At 39.9% G+C, this 16523-nt stretch overlaps 1 protein-coding gene across 1 annotated transcript in view; it reads right to left on the bottom strand.

Moving 5' to 3' along the window:
- Nucleotides 1-12973, bottom strand: part of HPGD (15-hydroxyprostaglandin dehydrogenase) — a 34364-nt gene extending 21391 nt beyond the window's left edge. Inside the window, exons 1-4 of the mRNA XM_047761128.1 lie at nucleotides 12813-12973; nucleotides 12396-12519; nucleotides 9016-9122; nucleotides 1267-1363 (exon numbers count right to left, since the gene is read on the bottom strand). Of these exons, the coding sequence (XP_047617084.1) occupies nucleotides 1267-1363; nucleotides 9016-9122; nucleotides 12396-12519; nucleotides 12813-12905 (421 nt within the window). The 5' untranslated portion in view covers nucleotides 12906-12973. The remainder of the gene's footprint in view (nucleotides 1-1266; nucleotides 1364-9015; nucleotides 9123-12395; nucleotides 12520-12812) is intronic.
- Between the last annotated feature and the right edge of the window lie 3550 nt (nucleotides 12974-16523).

Raw genomic sequence — 16523 nt, 5'->3', positions numbered from 1 at the left:
TGCTTCATAAGTTCCTGCCAAGGGTTTAGAGCAACTACTTACTGAGTAATAAGATACCAGATGATCATAAATCACGCTGCCCTGAATCCAGCACGGTCTGAATTGCATGTCTCGGCAAGGATCTTCAGCTCTCCGCTGAAATCCATCCTTAGGCACCCAGCTAGACTGCATTTCCCAGACTCCCCCTGTCATTAGGTGAGGCTTGAGGTCAAAGCCCATAGGAAGGTGAGCTGAATGAGGTTTGCTGTTATGCTGACACTTAGGAGAGAAGTTATACCTCCCCCACCCCAGTGTTCTCTTGCTCTTTCTTGTGGAGAGAAAGGAAACCCCTTCCAAGGTTCTGTGTTGACAGAACCTTGGAAGCTCCAGGTTGAAGAGCTTTTGCTAGCCTGGGCGTGAGAGCCACTTTGAGCGAAAGGCACTTGTAAAAGAGCAGGTGCAAGAAGAACAGTCTGATCTCCCTGTTTCTTCCTGAAAGCAGGACGCAAAACTCCCATATAAAAGATGCTGTCCCCACACCAGGAGGAGAGAGACATTCTTATCACCAGAGACGGGAATCCGGGCCAAGCAAAATCTGTTCAAACCTTGTGAGAGTCACTCTTTACCTTCCTTTAGTCTCCCTGCATTTTCAGTGACTTTCCCACAAGGTCTCTTGCTTTGTTCAACCTAGTTTGCACACACTGAGGCCTTGCCATTTCTCTGGGTCTTCATTTTACTATGGGGACTCTCATGGACATGCAGATACCTGTATGCTGGGCTCCAGTGAATCAATCTTATGACTATTTAATTTTCAGGCTGGGCCAGAGACGCTGAGAAAGTAGAGATACAGTTTGGCTTCCTACAGCATATCCCAACACACTCAATATGCTCTGTTTTAAAATTACACACTCTTCCTAAAATTACACAGGAGAGTAGAGATGACTCAACTTCATTTTAGAACTTTTTAGTTTGTCAAAGATGCTTTACTGCTTAGGAATCTCACAATAACCTCTGACAAAGAGAAACACAGGGAAAATACATCCACGTGCTTTAAAAACTAGTACTGCGGTAAGAAAACGTAAAGAGTCACAATTTAAAATACCAGAAGTAAAACTGTAGTTCAAACTTTTTATGTTATGCAAAGGAAAACTGCATAGAATGAGTCGAAAAAAATTAAACCAAGTCTCCATTTCAAACCTGAGTTGATAATCACTGCATTTTGAGGCGTTTCTCTTATGTTCCAAATTACCAATAAGAAATCATTATTGCCATGATAACTGTCCTTACCTGCTAAAGAGGACATGTTGATGATGATGCCACCTTCACCTCCATTTTGCTTACTCATGTAATCCAAACCCAGGTACGTTCCACTGATTACAGAAACCTAAACCAGGGGCACAAGTGGGGAGAGCAATTTTACTTAGAGGCACACACCAAAGTTTTTATTGCTATCCCCGACACCGAGGAAGATTCCTGCAAATATAGCCAATGAAAGGTTCTGAAGTGATATATTTTTTTAAGCCAGGCATTGATTGGATTCTCTTTCATTTGCCTAAACTTGTGGAAGTGATCACATTGCTGCAAAACTTCACTTCGCTGTCTGACCTGAGATTTTATGATAAAGGTTAGACTCCAACAGTGCCTTGAGACTTTCGCTAAATTCTCAGCACCTCCGAGAATCTACATCTTCTTTTCCTCTTCTAAATACCGGACACAAGAGTTATTCACCCGTCTTAGCATGTGGTTCTCCTGTCCAGGTGTTCCACCTTAATCAGTTGCTTAAGTCCCTTAGTTCTTGGAATATGTAAGCAGTGAATATCCTTGATTTCTACACAGTTTTCATTTCCTTCTTCTCTTCTGCATTTGTGTCGACTTCTCCACGGAAAAAAGAGGAAGGTCATCTCTCCAGCTTTAGTGCAGGCACTGGTTAGTCTAATTCAGTCACAGAAATCCCCTTCCCTTTGCCCATGACAGATTTAGGGGTTGTATATGACCCGTTTCTGGCCAGTGAGACCTGAGATGCAGCCAAGAGGTGGAGTGTGGGTTGGAGAGGGTGATGGAAGAGGACGCTACGGAGAAAATTTTCATTGCTCTTAAGAAAATCAGGAAATGACTGCATTACTCCTTTTTCATTGCTTTGTACAGGTGCAATGGGAGGAAGGAAGACATACTGCTAGCATCTTTAAGGCAGAAACCATCGTGAAGGATGGCAGATGGGAGAGGAAAAGAAACTGGTCCCGATGAGATAAAAAGCTGCACTGTCAAGCAATCCCGAACTTCATGTCTTGTGAGATCACATAGCTGTTTTAATCAGTTTCTGTTCCTGGGCATATGGTCTTTGTAATGCAATCACTACAATTTGTCCACCACTCCTGCAGCTGTCCTTCTGATAGCTTACTCTGCCTTACGACTCATCTCCACATCTAGGCACTTTCTCGGTTTTATTCTAACATTTAAGAACTAGCCACTGAAAACAGCTTGTGACATGAGAGGTATTTGAAACCTGACATTCCCTTTTAGATGTAAGAACTCCTCTCTAGTCCACCTCATACTTTTAAAAGGCGAAAATTTTCTTTTGGCATCTTAATTCTGGCAATACTTAACTTCTTACAATAAAGCAAAGAAAATGATACAACAAATAACATGATAACGAGCCTGCACCTGAGAGCGTAGATTGGTGGTTACCTTCTTTTTATTTTCAAAAGTCCTCTTGGAGTTTTCTTGACAAGCATTCAGTTACCTCTCTACCTCACAGTAGCTCTCGCACAAAAAAGTAAACTGAAGGGTCTATTCACTTAAGCCATGGGGCAGCCTGATATTAAGTGGGTTTACGGGGAAGGAGTAAATCTGCACAGGAGTCCATTTAAAAAGGAAAAACAAAATATTCATGGTTTATATAAGAAGGAAAACATGTAGGTGGCAGGAATGACTGAAGTCAGTTCGATTCAGTGTGTCTGTCCAAGTCTCCAGCATGTCTGAACAGCATTTTAGTTTGTGTGCCGGTGCTATGCTTCTGGTCTCAGGTATTCTGATACCTGCTTTTGTTTTCAACATCCACAAGATGCAGCCAGATAGAAAATTTGGGAATGTTTGTTTTTAAATTTTTTTTTTTTTTGAGCCAGATTTATTTCCTGGTCTTTGATGGAAGAGGATAAGAGATTATCCTGCCATCTGTCATCAGGTTAAGAACTGAGTAACTTTTCAAATGAAAGTGTTCTTAGGATAAACCTACAAGACAGGCCTAAGGCTTTGGCTGTATATAGATGATTATTTTCACCTCTCTTCCTTTACTGTGACAACCTCTTCCATATCCCAGATTGCAGATTAAAGCAATTGTTAGAATACCACAGAATGAAAATGTTTCCTAAATGTATTTGTTGCCTTTGGGCAACGTTTACACATTTTATAGATTGAGCCATTGCAATATCAAGCATCTAGGAGAAAAAAAGAAAATGAACATTACATGTATCTTCTAGTTACAAACCCCAAAAAGCTGGACTCTATAGTATTATTTTAGTTCATTTTGTAAAGGTAGTTAACATTTTATATTTGACTCTCAAAAAAAAAAAAAAAGGAAATCCAATATCTAAGTTTACATAGTGAGAAGAAATAAAAATTCAATGAAGACAAAATGGCCTAATTAACACATGCTTACTCAATAGTTTTGGTTACGAAGAAACAATTTATATGTAATACTGAAGTTGTGACTATGTTCTTAAAATGGTTTGTTTTTTTTTTTCCATGAATTAAAGCATTCTAAAACTTAAAACCACTCTCATAAATTCCCCTATCCTGGAGCTAATTCTCTAGTAATAAAGATAAATGGACAAATGAATTCATTTAACTCCTCTTATCAGGCATCACGTCTTCCTGTTACACACATATAGCATACATGTTCCTATAATATTTATGCATCACATTTGTGTGTGTGTGTGTGTGTGTGTGTGTGTGTGTGTGGAGATGATCTACTGAAATTTCCTAATTTGTCATTTCCTTTATCTTATCTTTCTCTGCTCTGGAGTTCCTTTTAGTTTATTTATGGTTTTTGTACTATCCAGGAATCTTTTTTTTTTTTTTTTTTTTTTAAGCAAAGCTAGTGTTTATTTAAAGGGAGAAGAGAGAGAAGGTAGGTGTGGAGAAAGCCCAGGCACAGGCTGGGGGTGGGGGAGGGGGAGAGGGAAAGTCAGAGACAGAGAAGAAGAGCCAGAGAGAAAGGCAGTAATTAAATTTTTTTTAATTCTGTCATCTAAATCATGAAACTCTTATTTTTCCTCCAGCCAAGTTCTCAAGGAATACTAATACAGATCACCTTTCTTCTTCTGTAATCTTTTCACATCTTTTATTCTTCAATGTTCAATCTTTTTAAAGTTTTGCTTGTTCAGGGGGTAAATGGGATTGTCTTTCTCCTTGCAGAAGCTACTTGTAACTTAACAAGCTTTGTCTACCTATCATAAATCAATGGGATCTTTAGATATCACAGAGTAAGGATAACAGCACTGAGTTACTAACTTAGGTTGTAATCAACATCCTTGGGAGCCAAGAAAAAGGAATACATATGACAACAGTGTTTCTATCCATTTCCTCAGCTCTTCCTTAGGAATACAGGGCACAGAGAAATGAGAGGATGAATGAAGAAAATGCATCAGTATCTGGGCAAGAAATGCAATTTATTGAGTGAACCCTAGGTAATGGCACTGTGCCTGATGCTTCATGCAAATTATTCCACTGAAGCTTAACCAGCAGCTTTCAAGGGGAGAGGATTGTCTTCATCCTTTTACAAACTGGGAACTTCAAGATCAGAGAAATGAAATAGAACAAGTCCATGAATTTTAAATTCAGGTCAGAAACAAATCTTGTAAAAAATCACCAGCAACAGCCATCTCTTTTGTTTAATTTTTATTTGAATATACTAAGAACGTCAATGTAAGTCAGTCACAAAGTCAGTCACATATCCAGATTCTGTTATAAATCCCACGTGAATGGGAACGGACTATTTAGGTTTATGAAAAATTTCAAAAAGTAAAAGAAATACATTACCAAACTGACTTGTCAACAGTCAAAGTTAAATCTACTTCCTCCCAATGGCCAGACATAAGAGTTTGAGTCTTTGATGGTTATGCCAAGACTCATTCCTTCCTAAATATTCCACGTGAGCATGAGCAACTATAAATAAGGCAGCGACCAGCTAGTTTCAGACTGAGGAGGAAGCACGGAAGGTCTTAATGGAAACAAAAGCCTGGGAAGAGGTTTAATGTAGCTCTTGTGCAGGAAGGAGTGAAAATGGAAGGACACACTATACTGTTTGCAACACTGATGAATTAGGAAACCCTTAGAACAGGGTACTGAAACACGGAAGTGAATATCCATGTATGCAAAATATCAGAGAGCGGAAGTTTACTTTTCCCATACATTTTAACTGAACAGCTCCTCTGTCTACAAAACAATCTTGAGAGAACTTACAGTATACTAGCATCAGTGGTACACGTATAGCAAGAATGCTAATAAAATTTTTTAAATGGAGAAGCCCCCTATGGAGGGTATAAATTTTGTGGTATAAGATTTCAGAAGATGGACAGATGTGTGATGAAGTCCTTTAACTAAGGACTGACATGAACAAGGACGTGAAAAAACATGTAAAAGAACACACATGGAATTGTACAAGAAGGCAACTTACATCCAGCGCAGAGTTGAAAAAAATATTATACAAACCACACACAAATATTTGCATTATACTAAGAGAGATAACCAAGTTAGAAAGACAATGATTGGTCAGACTCTAATCTACTTTTGCAATGGGTGTTTTAGGTAGGAGGGGAAGTAACTTGTTTTTAAGTTATATGTGGGTAACAAAGGTTAGGTCTTGTTCTCTATGTAATATTAAGTAAATGCCATCAGTCTCTGGAGTTAAGCTAAGGAGTGGCCTTTGTCAGCAGAGTGCAAAGAAAAATAAAGGCCAGCTATATTTCAATGTGGAAGAATCCAGAAGAGTGTGTTGTAACCAAAAGGGACAAATAAAATTCCTGTCTTCCAGAATTTTCTATCTGCAGATAATGTAAGAACTTTCCAGCTTGAAGCAGGTGTTTATTCACTTATATATTTATTACATTAAAGCAAACATGCCCTCTCTGCTGGACGAAGACAGATAATTCGAATCCCATTGCCTTGTGGTAATCTCTTCACTATTTTCATGTTTCTTTGTATGAACTTGAATCATGTTTTCTGACAGCTGATTTCTCAGAGAAAAGACACAGTAGGGGCCCATTAGGTAGGCACTGAACACAGGAACTTTACACCCTAGCGACCTTTATCTACAAAATATCTGTAGCTCTACTGATAAAACTAAAAACAGCATGAGGCTCAAAGGAGAGAGCTACTCTGTGATTTTGTGCTTTTTTACTGGCACAAAAAATTCTTGTCACTTTACGTGGTTTTGGAGAGTGGCATAAATTCACAAAAACGTATTCTTAAAAATTCCTGCAGTTGCCAATTGGGGGCATATTAAAACAAATTTTTTTTTTTAATCTGACAACCAAAGGGTGTAATGAAGTATGATTCATAACAAGTCAAAGGTAGCCACTAAAGATTAAATATAAAATGTACAGTTTTCTTATCAGCTAAAGAAAATTAAAGCTGTCCAATGGAATTTAAGACAAGAATGGAAAAAGAACATAAACAAAAAGAAAACCTAGTAAACATAAAGAATGAACAAAAGTGGAAGAAATAGATCCTAACAGAAGAGGAAGAATAAATATGAGTGGCTTACATTCACAAATATAAAAAGCAGATGTTTCTAGATGTGATTTAAAAAATAAATCTCACATTGTTAGCGAGAGACAAAATTAACATTAAAAGTTACTTACACTTTCAAAATAAATAGAAATACACAGGCCTAGGTAAATGTGAGTCAAAAGAATACACAGGAAAACAATTTTATATCTGAAAATATAAAATGAATCAAAGATCACAGGTTGAAAATGGGGCTACAATTTAAAAAAAAAAACCAAAGTCAACAAATTATAATCACCATCAATTTATGTTTTGAATATTATAGGTTTATACTATAGAGTTCACACTGACAGAATTGATCCAAGAGGTAGGCAAACTGACACTTGTCATTTGAAATATGATATTCTATTCAGAAATGGACAGATCCAGAAGATAAAAGTAAGCAAATAAGTAACTGACATCCAAACCAAATGGAAATATTTTAAGAAAAAATTATAAGCTCCTATTATTTATAACAGAGAGATACAAATATAAACTTAAATTGGGTATTAACGAGGAACTTCAATGCTATCTTAGACATTGTTATACCATTATAAAGTAAGATTTAGCCAAGAAGTATATGGTTCACAGTAGGAAACTATTTCATTTTATTTCAAGTTGCTAGCCTAAAGTGGAAGAAAATCAGAGTTGTCTCAACTAAGGTCTCTAAAACACACACACGAAAGATTCTGAGAGACACTTGACAAATAGGTTTTAAAGTTATTATGAAATATAATAATATCCAGAAACACTTGAGACAAATTTTAGAAAGACCTAGAAGGAGGGTATTTAAACTTTAAAACAGTACCTTTTGTTCTGGGTCAAAGGATTTCAGGCATCTATCAAGTATGGGAAGCAACTCTACCTTGTCAAAGTGGTACTGATTGATTCACCTTTTTTGTGTGTGAGTGAGTGTAATTCTCATTACTCCTATCAAGTTATTACAGTTAAGTCATTACTCAATATTTCCTGACCAAGCATTATCTTCAAGATATTGTGTTGACCACCGAAGGGAGAATGAGGAAAAACATAACGTGGTTCCTGTTTTTAAAGAGTTTGTCATCTCATAGGAGCACCTCACGAAGGAGGGACCACTCCCTCTAAACTTACACACACACCATGCCCCCCTGTCCTTTACACATGCCTGCTTTGTATGACTACTAAATGACCTCACCGAAGCCAGGGTGACCCCATGCCCAGCCCAGCTCTGACATTTGGCTTTTAGTTAAAGTGAGTTCTGCTCATCCTCAATATCTTCTATCAAGTATGTTTATAAAATAGGATAACCATCAAACTTGTGATGCAATGAATAAAACAAAGTTTATTTCCTAATTCTCCATTTTTACAATTCAAATAAGAGCTAAATAATCATCAAACATTGTGGAAATTATACACACACGTGCACGTGCATGCACACACACCCCCCCCTGGTATTCAGGATAAAAATCTGAATAATTACAAAGTCCCATGGTCACTTTATCTTTGTTTGCTCCTACAGTCCTGGAATTAAATTAAGATTTATTTTTTAAGAAATAAAAAATATTATTGGCATATTTTTTCTATAAGGGATCAGATGGTAAACATTTTAGGCACTGCACATCATAAGATTTCTGTCACAATTATTCAACTCTACCGTTGTGGCATCAAAATAGCCAGAGATCGCATGTAAATAAATCACCATGGCTGTGCTCCAATAAAACTTTTTTTCTGGTCACACCCACAGCACGTGGAAGTTCCCAGGCCAGGGGTCAAACCCACGCCACAGCAGCAACCCAAGCTGCTGTGGTGACAAAGCTGGATCCTTAACATGCTGTGCTACAAGGGAACTCCCCAATAAAACTTTATAGACGCTGAAATTTGAATGTCTCATGTAATATATTTCATTTTTTCTTTTCTTTTTTTTTAAATTATTTCCAACTGTTAAAACATGTAAAGCCCATTTTTAGCTTGCAGGTCATACAAAAAGAGGTAGCAGGCTAGTTTGGCCTGAGGGCCATGGCTGGCCAACGCCTAAGTTATGCAATAAACTATGTTTTTTCCCCCTCATATTTCCTTTTAACATTTTAAGAAACATTTTCATAATGAAAAACCTCAAATGTCTTCCTATTTGAAAAAGGAAATGCTTTTTTTTCTAGCTTTTTGTAACTTCCCTTTCTCTATATTGTAGGTCATTGTACTGTTTCCATGAGAGAAAAAAAAAAAACCCTTTTCCTCTTAAAACATCATCTTATTAAATAATTGTAGAAAATAAACATGTCTAAGACAGCTTACCAAGTTAATCTGCAGCGTTTTTTCCCAGTTTTTCTCATTATTCACTCCAGCATTATTGACCAAAATGTCCAGTCTTCCAAAGTGATCTACAACTTTCCTAAATGTATCTAATGAAAAAGAAAAAGTCACTATAGATATGTTCTTACTTTCCATAGATACATTTATCACAGTCTATGCCCAGAAATGATCTAATTTAGCCACCTTCTTCATGAAAGGTACACTTTTTTTTTTTCTTTTTAGGGCCACGCCCACAGCATATGAAGGTTCCCAGGCCAGGGGTCTAATCAAAGCTACAGCTGCCAGCCTATGCCAGAGCCACAGCAATGCCAGATCCAAGCTGCATCTGCAACCTATACCACAGCTCACGGCAACGCCAGATCTTTAACCCACTGAGTAAGGCCAGGGATCAAACCTGCAACCTCATGGTTCCTAGCAGGATTCGTTTCTACTGCGCCACGACAGGAACTCCCAAGGTACACTTTTAGACTGTGGCCTACTGCCTCATTTCTCCAGTGAGTCAGCAGCGTTACCTGTGAACCTGTTAGAAATGAAGAATCTGCGGCCACCACAGACCAACAGAGCAGAATCTTAACTTTAGTAAGCTCTGTAGATGATGTGTCTACACTTTAAAGTTTTGGAAGTAGCAACTCATTACAGTAAACTTGAGAGAACTATGTTAAGAGCTCTTGGCAGTCAGCTTGGACAGCCAGAAACAGTGTCCCTAGGAAGTTACTGAAATTCTGTGGCTAAGACTATGACAAGCATCCTTTTAAAAGTAAGCCATGTTATGTTCATGATGTGTTATATTACATGCCTGGGAATTGAGAGCCATTATGGTCATTTCAGTGTATTTTGATATCCTAGTAAGTAAAAGTTTACTTTTCATTCAGTTGATTTTATTTGGTTATTGCAACTTTGATGTTTGCCATTTCTTTGTATGTGATTTATTTGTATGCCATTTCTATGTATGTGATGATGGTTTGTATTGCTAGTTTGTATAAAAACTATGTTCAGCCAAGGTAAAGTCTGAATAGATTCTGAGGTCTGAAGTTCCACACAGGAGTTCTCTACTGGCTCAGTGGGTTAAGGATCTGGCATTGTCACTGTGGCAGCTAGGGTTGCTGGTGTGGTGTGGGTTTGATCCCTGGCCCAGAAACTTCCACATGCCACAGGTGTGGCCAAAAAGAAAAAAAAAAATAGATCCACACAAACTTTATTTTGATTGAAATAAAATTAAAGAATTATTAACAATCACTAGATATAAAGGAGGGCATGGATTAATCGGCTGCCAAATGAATAAATTACTATGCAAATTAACTGTGAAAAATATTGCCAAGACTTTCTAACATGTACCCTTTACTGTACGGGAGGGGAAAACAACAAACTAAAAACTATTTACTTTTTCAAAGAATGTTTCAAATGCTTCTTTAGATCTCAAATTGAGTCCAGCAAAGGTCCTCGAGTAGAAAACATCTAAGGAATATTCTTGTTCTTAACTCTTAATTTTTACTTTCCATCCTAAGTATGTTCTACTCTTCAGAACTCCACATCCACCTTATAGGAAATTAGCTTGTTAAATACGGACATCTAATCGCCTCTTTACTTTTCTTTACACTGGTGCCCGTTGTATTCCTTACACTCTGCCTTTAACGATCTATAACATTAACATACCAAGTTATCCATCGGCGTATTCTTCTTTTTGATATAAGACTGAATTTGGGGCTCAAGCAACTTAACAATCCATGCTCTTGCTGACATCTGTAGGTGATGGTACTCTTTATAATTTGCCTAAACTCTTTGTGGTACATTTTTTTCATTTGTAAGTGGTCTCCCAAAACTTTTTTACCCCTTTATTTTTAAGATTTCAATGAAGTCTCCTTGGCCACATGTCTAAACAGTTTTAAAAGTTGCAGGCAGCACTAAATCCCGAAACTGGAAGTGCCAACACCATGTGTTCCTAAAATGCAAATAAACATTGATGTCCAGACAATATGTGGATTTCTCATGACCAACAAGCCTTCTCCCAGTCACTCATTATGTGTCTGGTTTCCTCCTCCACAATCACTTATCCTTAAGGAATGTGTTTACAGCCAAGGTACTAATTTTAAATACTGGGAGGCAAAACAATTAAGGTTAAATGTCACATGCGAAACTACATAAATTCAGACAGAAATAGCTTTCGGATACTCTATACTGTTTCCTATTCCATCAGCACTGGCTGATGGGACTTGCCATGACTTTATCCCTAATCCAAAATATGCATGATCAGCAAAATTTATCCTCTGGCAAAACACATTCCCCTAAACGCACTGTGTTTATGGATCTCTTCTACTTAGGCTTGTAATCCCCGTTATAGGTCTTTATAAAATTTTCAGATTTTGATTGCATAAGTTCCTTTAAAACAACTTCCCTTAACGGTAACTTGTTCCCTTCTGACATATCGATCTATTTTCACTCTTATAGAACAGCCCAACATTTTCAAAGAAATGCAAACATCCGTGTGTTAAGAACAGAAGTACTGTAGTGACTTCTATGAAAGTGTTTTGGTCCTGTCGTTAAAGATGTACCTAACCTTTTACTTAGTTTTTCCAAGAACCTTTGTGAAATACCAAGATTTTACTTGCCTATTTTTCCACAGAAAAGTATTATTCTTCATACAAATCTGCTTCTGTATGACCAAATCTGTTTATCGACTATGCCGATTGATACTGTCCCTGATATTTCACAACTAGGTGGGTCTCTTTCAGACAGTAGATGGAAACCAGAAAGCATTGAGGAAAGTCTAGTAGAAACTCTTCTTTTGCATTTCTAACACTGCAGCACAACTATTATTATTTTTAAAGTATCATTTCATAGAGGAAAAACCAGAGAACATCTGGTTAAAAGCACCCAGCACGTCTGTGGTGACAACCCTTGACCTCGCATTCTAGTATGTTCCAAAGAGAAACACTGCCACATTTGATTGTCATTGGGCTCTGTGTCTTCCAGCTTTCTGGGAGAAGCTGTTTGCCATACTCACCCAGCCGACTTTATCTCTCCTAGTTCCATCTGCAAGTTCAATCACTTAATAATTAATGTAGCAGCACTGTCTTGGAATACACCAAGGAATTTTGATTACATTATGTGCTGCCAAATGACTAAAATAAAAGGATTTCTCAAGCATTCTTGGTTTCCCTCCCCCCCCCCCCTTAGTTTTTTATGGCTGTTGGGCTGTCAGAGGAAACCTAACAGTCCTTGCTGTCTCCTGCAGCTCAGAGGTAGCTGCCCTCCAGGAGGAAGCCTGCCATCCGCCCCAGGGTGGTTCTCTGGCCAGGGATGCCTTCAGGTTGCTGCTTGCTCAAGGCGCGCTTGGCGCAGATGGATTGATTCCCTCCTCTTACCTCTAAGTTGTGCCTGGTCCGCCACATCGCACTGGATGAAAAGAGTCTTCTGAGGTTCAAACTGCTCATCCAGGGCAGCTTTACACTTTACACCTGCTTCAAAATTCCAGTCGACAAGCGCTACCTACAGACAAGGGGAGAGGAATCGGAGTCCCGCGCGGCTCGTGAAAAAGACGGACAGATCGACAGGAAATCGACCACAGGAGGTTCCTCTTTTGGACCTGAGATCGATCGGGCAGTTCAAGTTCGGGTTCTCTCTCAGCGCGTTCGAGGTCCGCTCGAGCGCGCCAGCCGGGGCAGCTGTGCAGGCGGCAAGGCAGGCGCTGGGGGCGCAGCCTCGGACCCCGCTCCTGGCGGCCCGTCTGGCGGGCGGGTCTCGGGTGGGCAGGAGAGGTTCTCGCGCCGCGCGCTGCTTACCTTGGCGCCCTTGAGCAGCAGCGCCTCCGCAGAGGCTCGGCCGATGCCCTGCGCCGCGCCGGTCACCAGCGCCACTTTGCCGTTCACGTGCATGTTGCTGCGTGCGCGCGGTGGGCAAACTCGGCGTCTCCGCGCTGCAGCGGCTTTTAAGGACCCTGCGCGCGCGCGTGCGGCCGGAGGCGCTCCCCTGCCAGTGGGCGGGGATGAAGCTGTCAAGCCAGCGCCGGGCACCCACGATTGTGTCACCTGGTCCTGAGCGCTCCGTGACGCCCGGTTCGGCGATCTTTGCCTTCCTGACTTGCAGCCAAGCCCAGGTGGGAGCCTCCCCTCCTCCTGTGGCTGCCTGGCTGGGGATGGGGGAAACAAAGCAGAAAGGTTATTTACTCCCCAAGGAGCATTCCCTTCAGTTCACTGAAGACCCCCTACCTGTAAAAGGAGGATAGAGGAGAGGTTTGGAAGCTTGGACTCCTCCCTTGCGCCCAGGTCCTCCCCCTAACCCCAGCATCCCTCAAAAACAAAAACAAACAAACAGGAAAGCACAATTTTAGGGATGTTGCTCTTTTGTCTTGGTATAATTTTTTTGTCTGAATGCCCATCTCCTGGCCCATGGGGCGGGGTTGGAGGGAGCAGAGGTAACTAACATCTTTGTTTTGTTTTGTTCCCCCTCTTAACTGTGCTTTGGACAATACTGTGTAGATATTGGAGATGAAAAGCACACTATGCTCTGAACAGAAAGCTCCGGAATTTGAGGAGTCTCGTTGGCACTGATGTTTCAGATCAGTGTCAACTATGGGTCATCCTGAGAGAACCCAGCAAGAACTGTCATCACTGCCAGCAGAGGACTTCCAGAGTTGTTGCCAGCCTGGTGAGCTGCTGGTTCAATGGAATGCTTGTTCGTTGAGTCATACTAGTTCTGGAGGCTCCGAGCTCAGTATGGGACAGAGGTTCCCGGTCATCCAGGAACTTGAGCTTGAGCTGTGCACTGAGATGCGTTTAGCTGACCTAGTCTCTCCGTCTCTCATGTTAACACCGGCTGGCTTCAATTTTAAGTCTGTAAATTTAATGCCTGCTTGGCATTTATTTTCATGATCAAAAAAGTCTAAGCACTTGCAGAGATGGGGGTCAGGCAAAAAGCTTAAAGAGCAGAATGAACCCTTTGTGTACTGCTTTGCCGCTCACAGTGGGCAGCAGATGAGGAAACTGGCTTGGCAGTGCAGGCATTTTCCATGTTCCAGGAGGCTGTGTGAAATACATGTTGTCAGTAAACCACTGAAGCAAAAGACTTCATATTGAAAGAAAACAGCAAAGATTGAGAAAAAAAAAAAAGGAAGCAAACAAAAACCTGACCTCTAGGGGCATGCACGGAACATAGAAGAAGAAAGGGAACCGTTTTTCTTTATCAGGAAAGAACTAACATAAGAGCCAGAGAAGGAGCTGCTAGAGGGACAGAGGGACCTGTTGGGAAAGCAAAGTGTTGCAGTGCACATGAGGACAAAAGTTTCAAGAATAAAGGAGTAGTTAGTAATACAAAGGACCCTGATGAGCACAGGGAAAGAAGGATCAAGAAATACTTTGACTAATTCAGAACAGTAATCCCTGTCAGTAAATTTGGATGGTGCAGAAACCAAATGACTGAAATTGAACCAGCTATAATGGAAAAAATAAAAATTATTATTTAAAAAAAAGAAATTGAAGGAAAAATATACAGTGAGAAAACAAGTATTGCAGGGGTTCAAGACCAACATGACACGGAAAGCAATAGACTCGATGGCAGTTGGAAAGATTAGCAGGCAAATAAGGATTTTCTTTTAAGAAAGGAGGGATAATGATTCAGGTTCAAAGTCAATGATCATGAGAAGGGGAGATCAGGAAATAGTAAGAGGGTGGGTGGGTGACAGGTGAGGCATCCGCTGTGGATTCAGACAAAGCAGGTTTGGATCTCCTTTCTCTGCTCTGCCTTGGGTAAGTTGCTTCAACCCTGGGCTTCAGATTCCTTATAGCAGTTCTCATAAAGACTTTGGTGACATTAAAATTATGTAATGCACATGAAGTACTATGACAGTGCCAGGCACAAAGTAATAACAATATCAGTTCTAACTAATTACTTCTGGATTATTACTAAATAATGCGTATGAGATAGAGAAAAATGTGAGAAACAGTTTTCTTAGTAAAAAAGAAGCCCTGGGATCTAGGACGCAGTTGGAAGCCCTAATCCCTTTCCTTCCCCTTGGTTTCCATGGTCACTCCCTTTGTTCAGACTCTTCTACTTTCTCCTGTGACAATAGTAGTTAGACTCCGAAATTACTTCTTTGCCCCTAGATTTCTTAATCCAGAGCAGTTTCCATCCTCCTCCCAGTAAAAGTTCTAAAACACAGTTCTGATCATGTTTATAGACACTCTTATGTTTAAAACCCTTAATATGCTTCAGCTCCATGGCATGGCATTGGAGGCATTCTGTACCCTGTATCTTTCTTGTAGTCCTGCTTTACAGTTAGAACCTACCCCACTGAGATTCTGACTTTACAGGTCTACTGTTTAATCTGCTTTCCCTGTGTTTCCGATGTGCCCTCAAGTTCAGGAACATCTGCTTAATGCTGAAAAGACATGGTTGCTTCCCTCAGACAGCCCTGCGTCAAGTAGTCTGTAGGTAAGTATCTTCCCTCACATACAGAAAGATGTGTGTATATATGCACCGGAATATTACTCAGCTATAAAAAAGAGTGAAATAATGCCATCTGCAGCGACATGGTATGGGCCTAGAGATTATCATACTAAGTGAAGTAAGTCAGACAGACAAATATCATATGATATCATATATACAGAATCTAAAAAATACAGGAGTTCCCATTGTAGCTTAGCAGGTTAAGAATCCAACTAATATCTATGAGGATATGGTTTCCATCCCTGGCCTCACTCAGTGAGTTAAGGCTGCAAGCTGTTGTGTAGGTCGCTGCAAGCTGTGGTGTAGGTCGAAGATGCAACTTGGATCTGGCATTGCTGTGGCTGTGGCGTAGGCAGCAGCTGCAGCTCCAATTGGACCCTTTGCCTGGGAACTTCCGTATGCCACGGGTGCGGCCCTAAAAATAAATAAATAAATAAATAAATAAATAAATAAATAAATAAATAAAAATAATAAATGAACATGTTTACAAAACAGAAGCAGACCCATAGACGTAGAAAACAAACTCATAGCTACCAAAGGGGTAACGTGGTGAGGCATAAATTAGAAGTCTGGGATTAATAGATGCACACTAGTGTATGTAAAATAAAAAATCAACAAGGACCTATTGTACAGCACAGGGAACTATAGTCAATACCTTTTTACAACCTAAATCCTAAATTCTAAAAAGAATATAACTGGATCACCGTGATGTACACCTGAAACTAAGACATTATAAATCAACTATACTTCAATGAAATTAATTAATTAATTAAAAAACTACCCCCCCCCGTCCAAGCTCAGGCCTTTGCCATGCAATATCTGCTCACCTGAGTCTAGTTGCCTCCTGTCTTCTTACTCAGCTGGAGAAGTCTACAGTGGAAACTCTACCGCATTATTGTACTTACCTGCCTAACTCTGAGTGTCTTCAAGGAGAGCTGTGTCATTTGCATCTAGTTCAGGGTCACCCAAAGGGTGTGCTTAAAACACATTGAATGCAGAAAAGTGCAGATAAATATGAGCCATGTGTTTGAGAGAACAAGGAAAATTTG

Source organism: Phacochoerus africanus, chromosome 15, assembly GCF_016906955.1.
Source record: "Phacochoerus africanus isolate WHEZ1 chromosome 15, ROS_Pafr_v1, whole genome shotgun sequence".
NCBI classification, from domain to species: Eukaryota; Metazoa; Chordata; class Mammalia; order Artiodactyla; family Suidae; genus Phacochoerus; species Phacochoerus africanus.
Note: the sequence above shows the minus strand (reverse complement) of the source record. Positions and strands in the feature narration are given on the sequence as shown.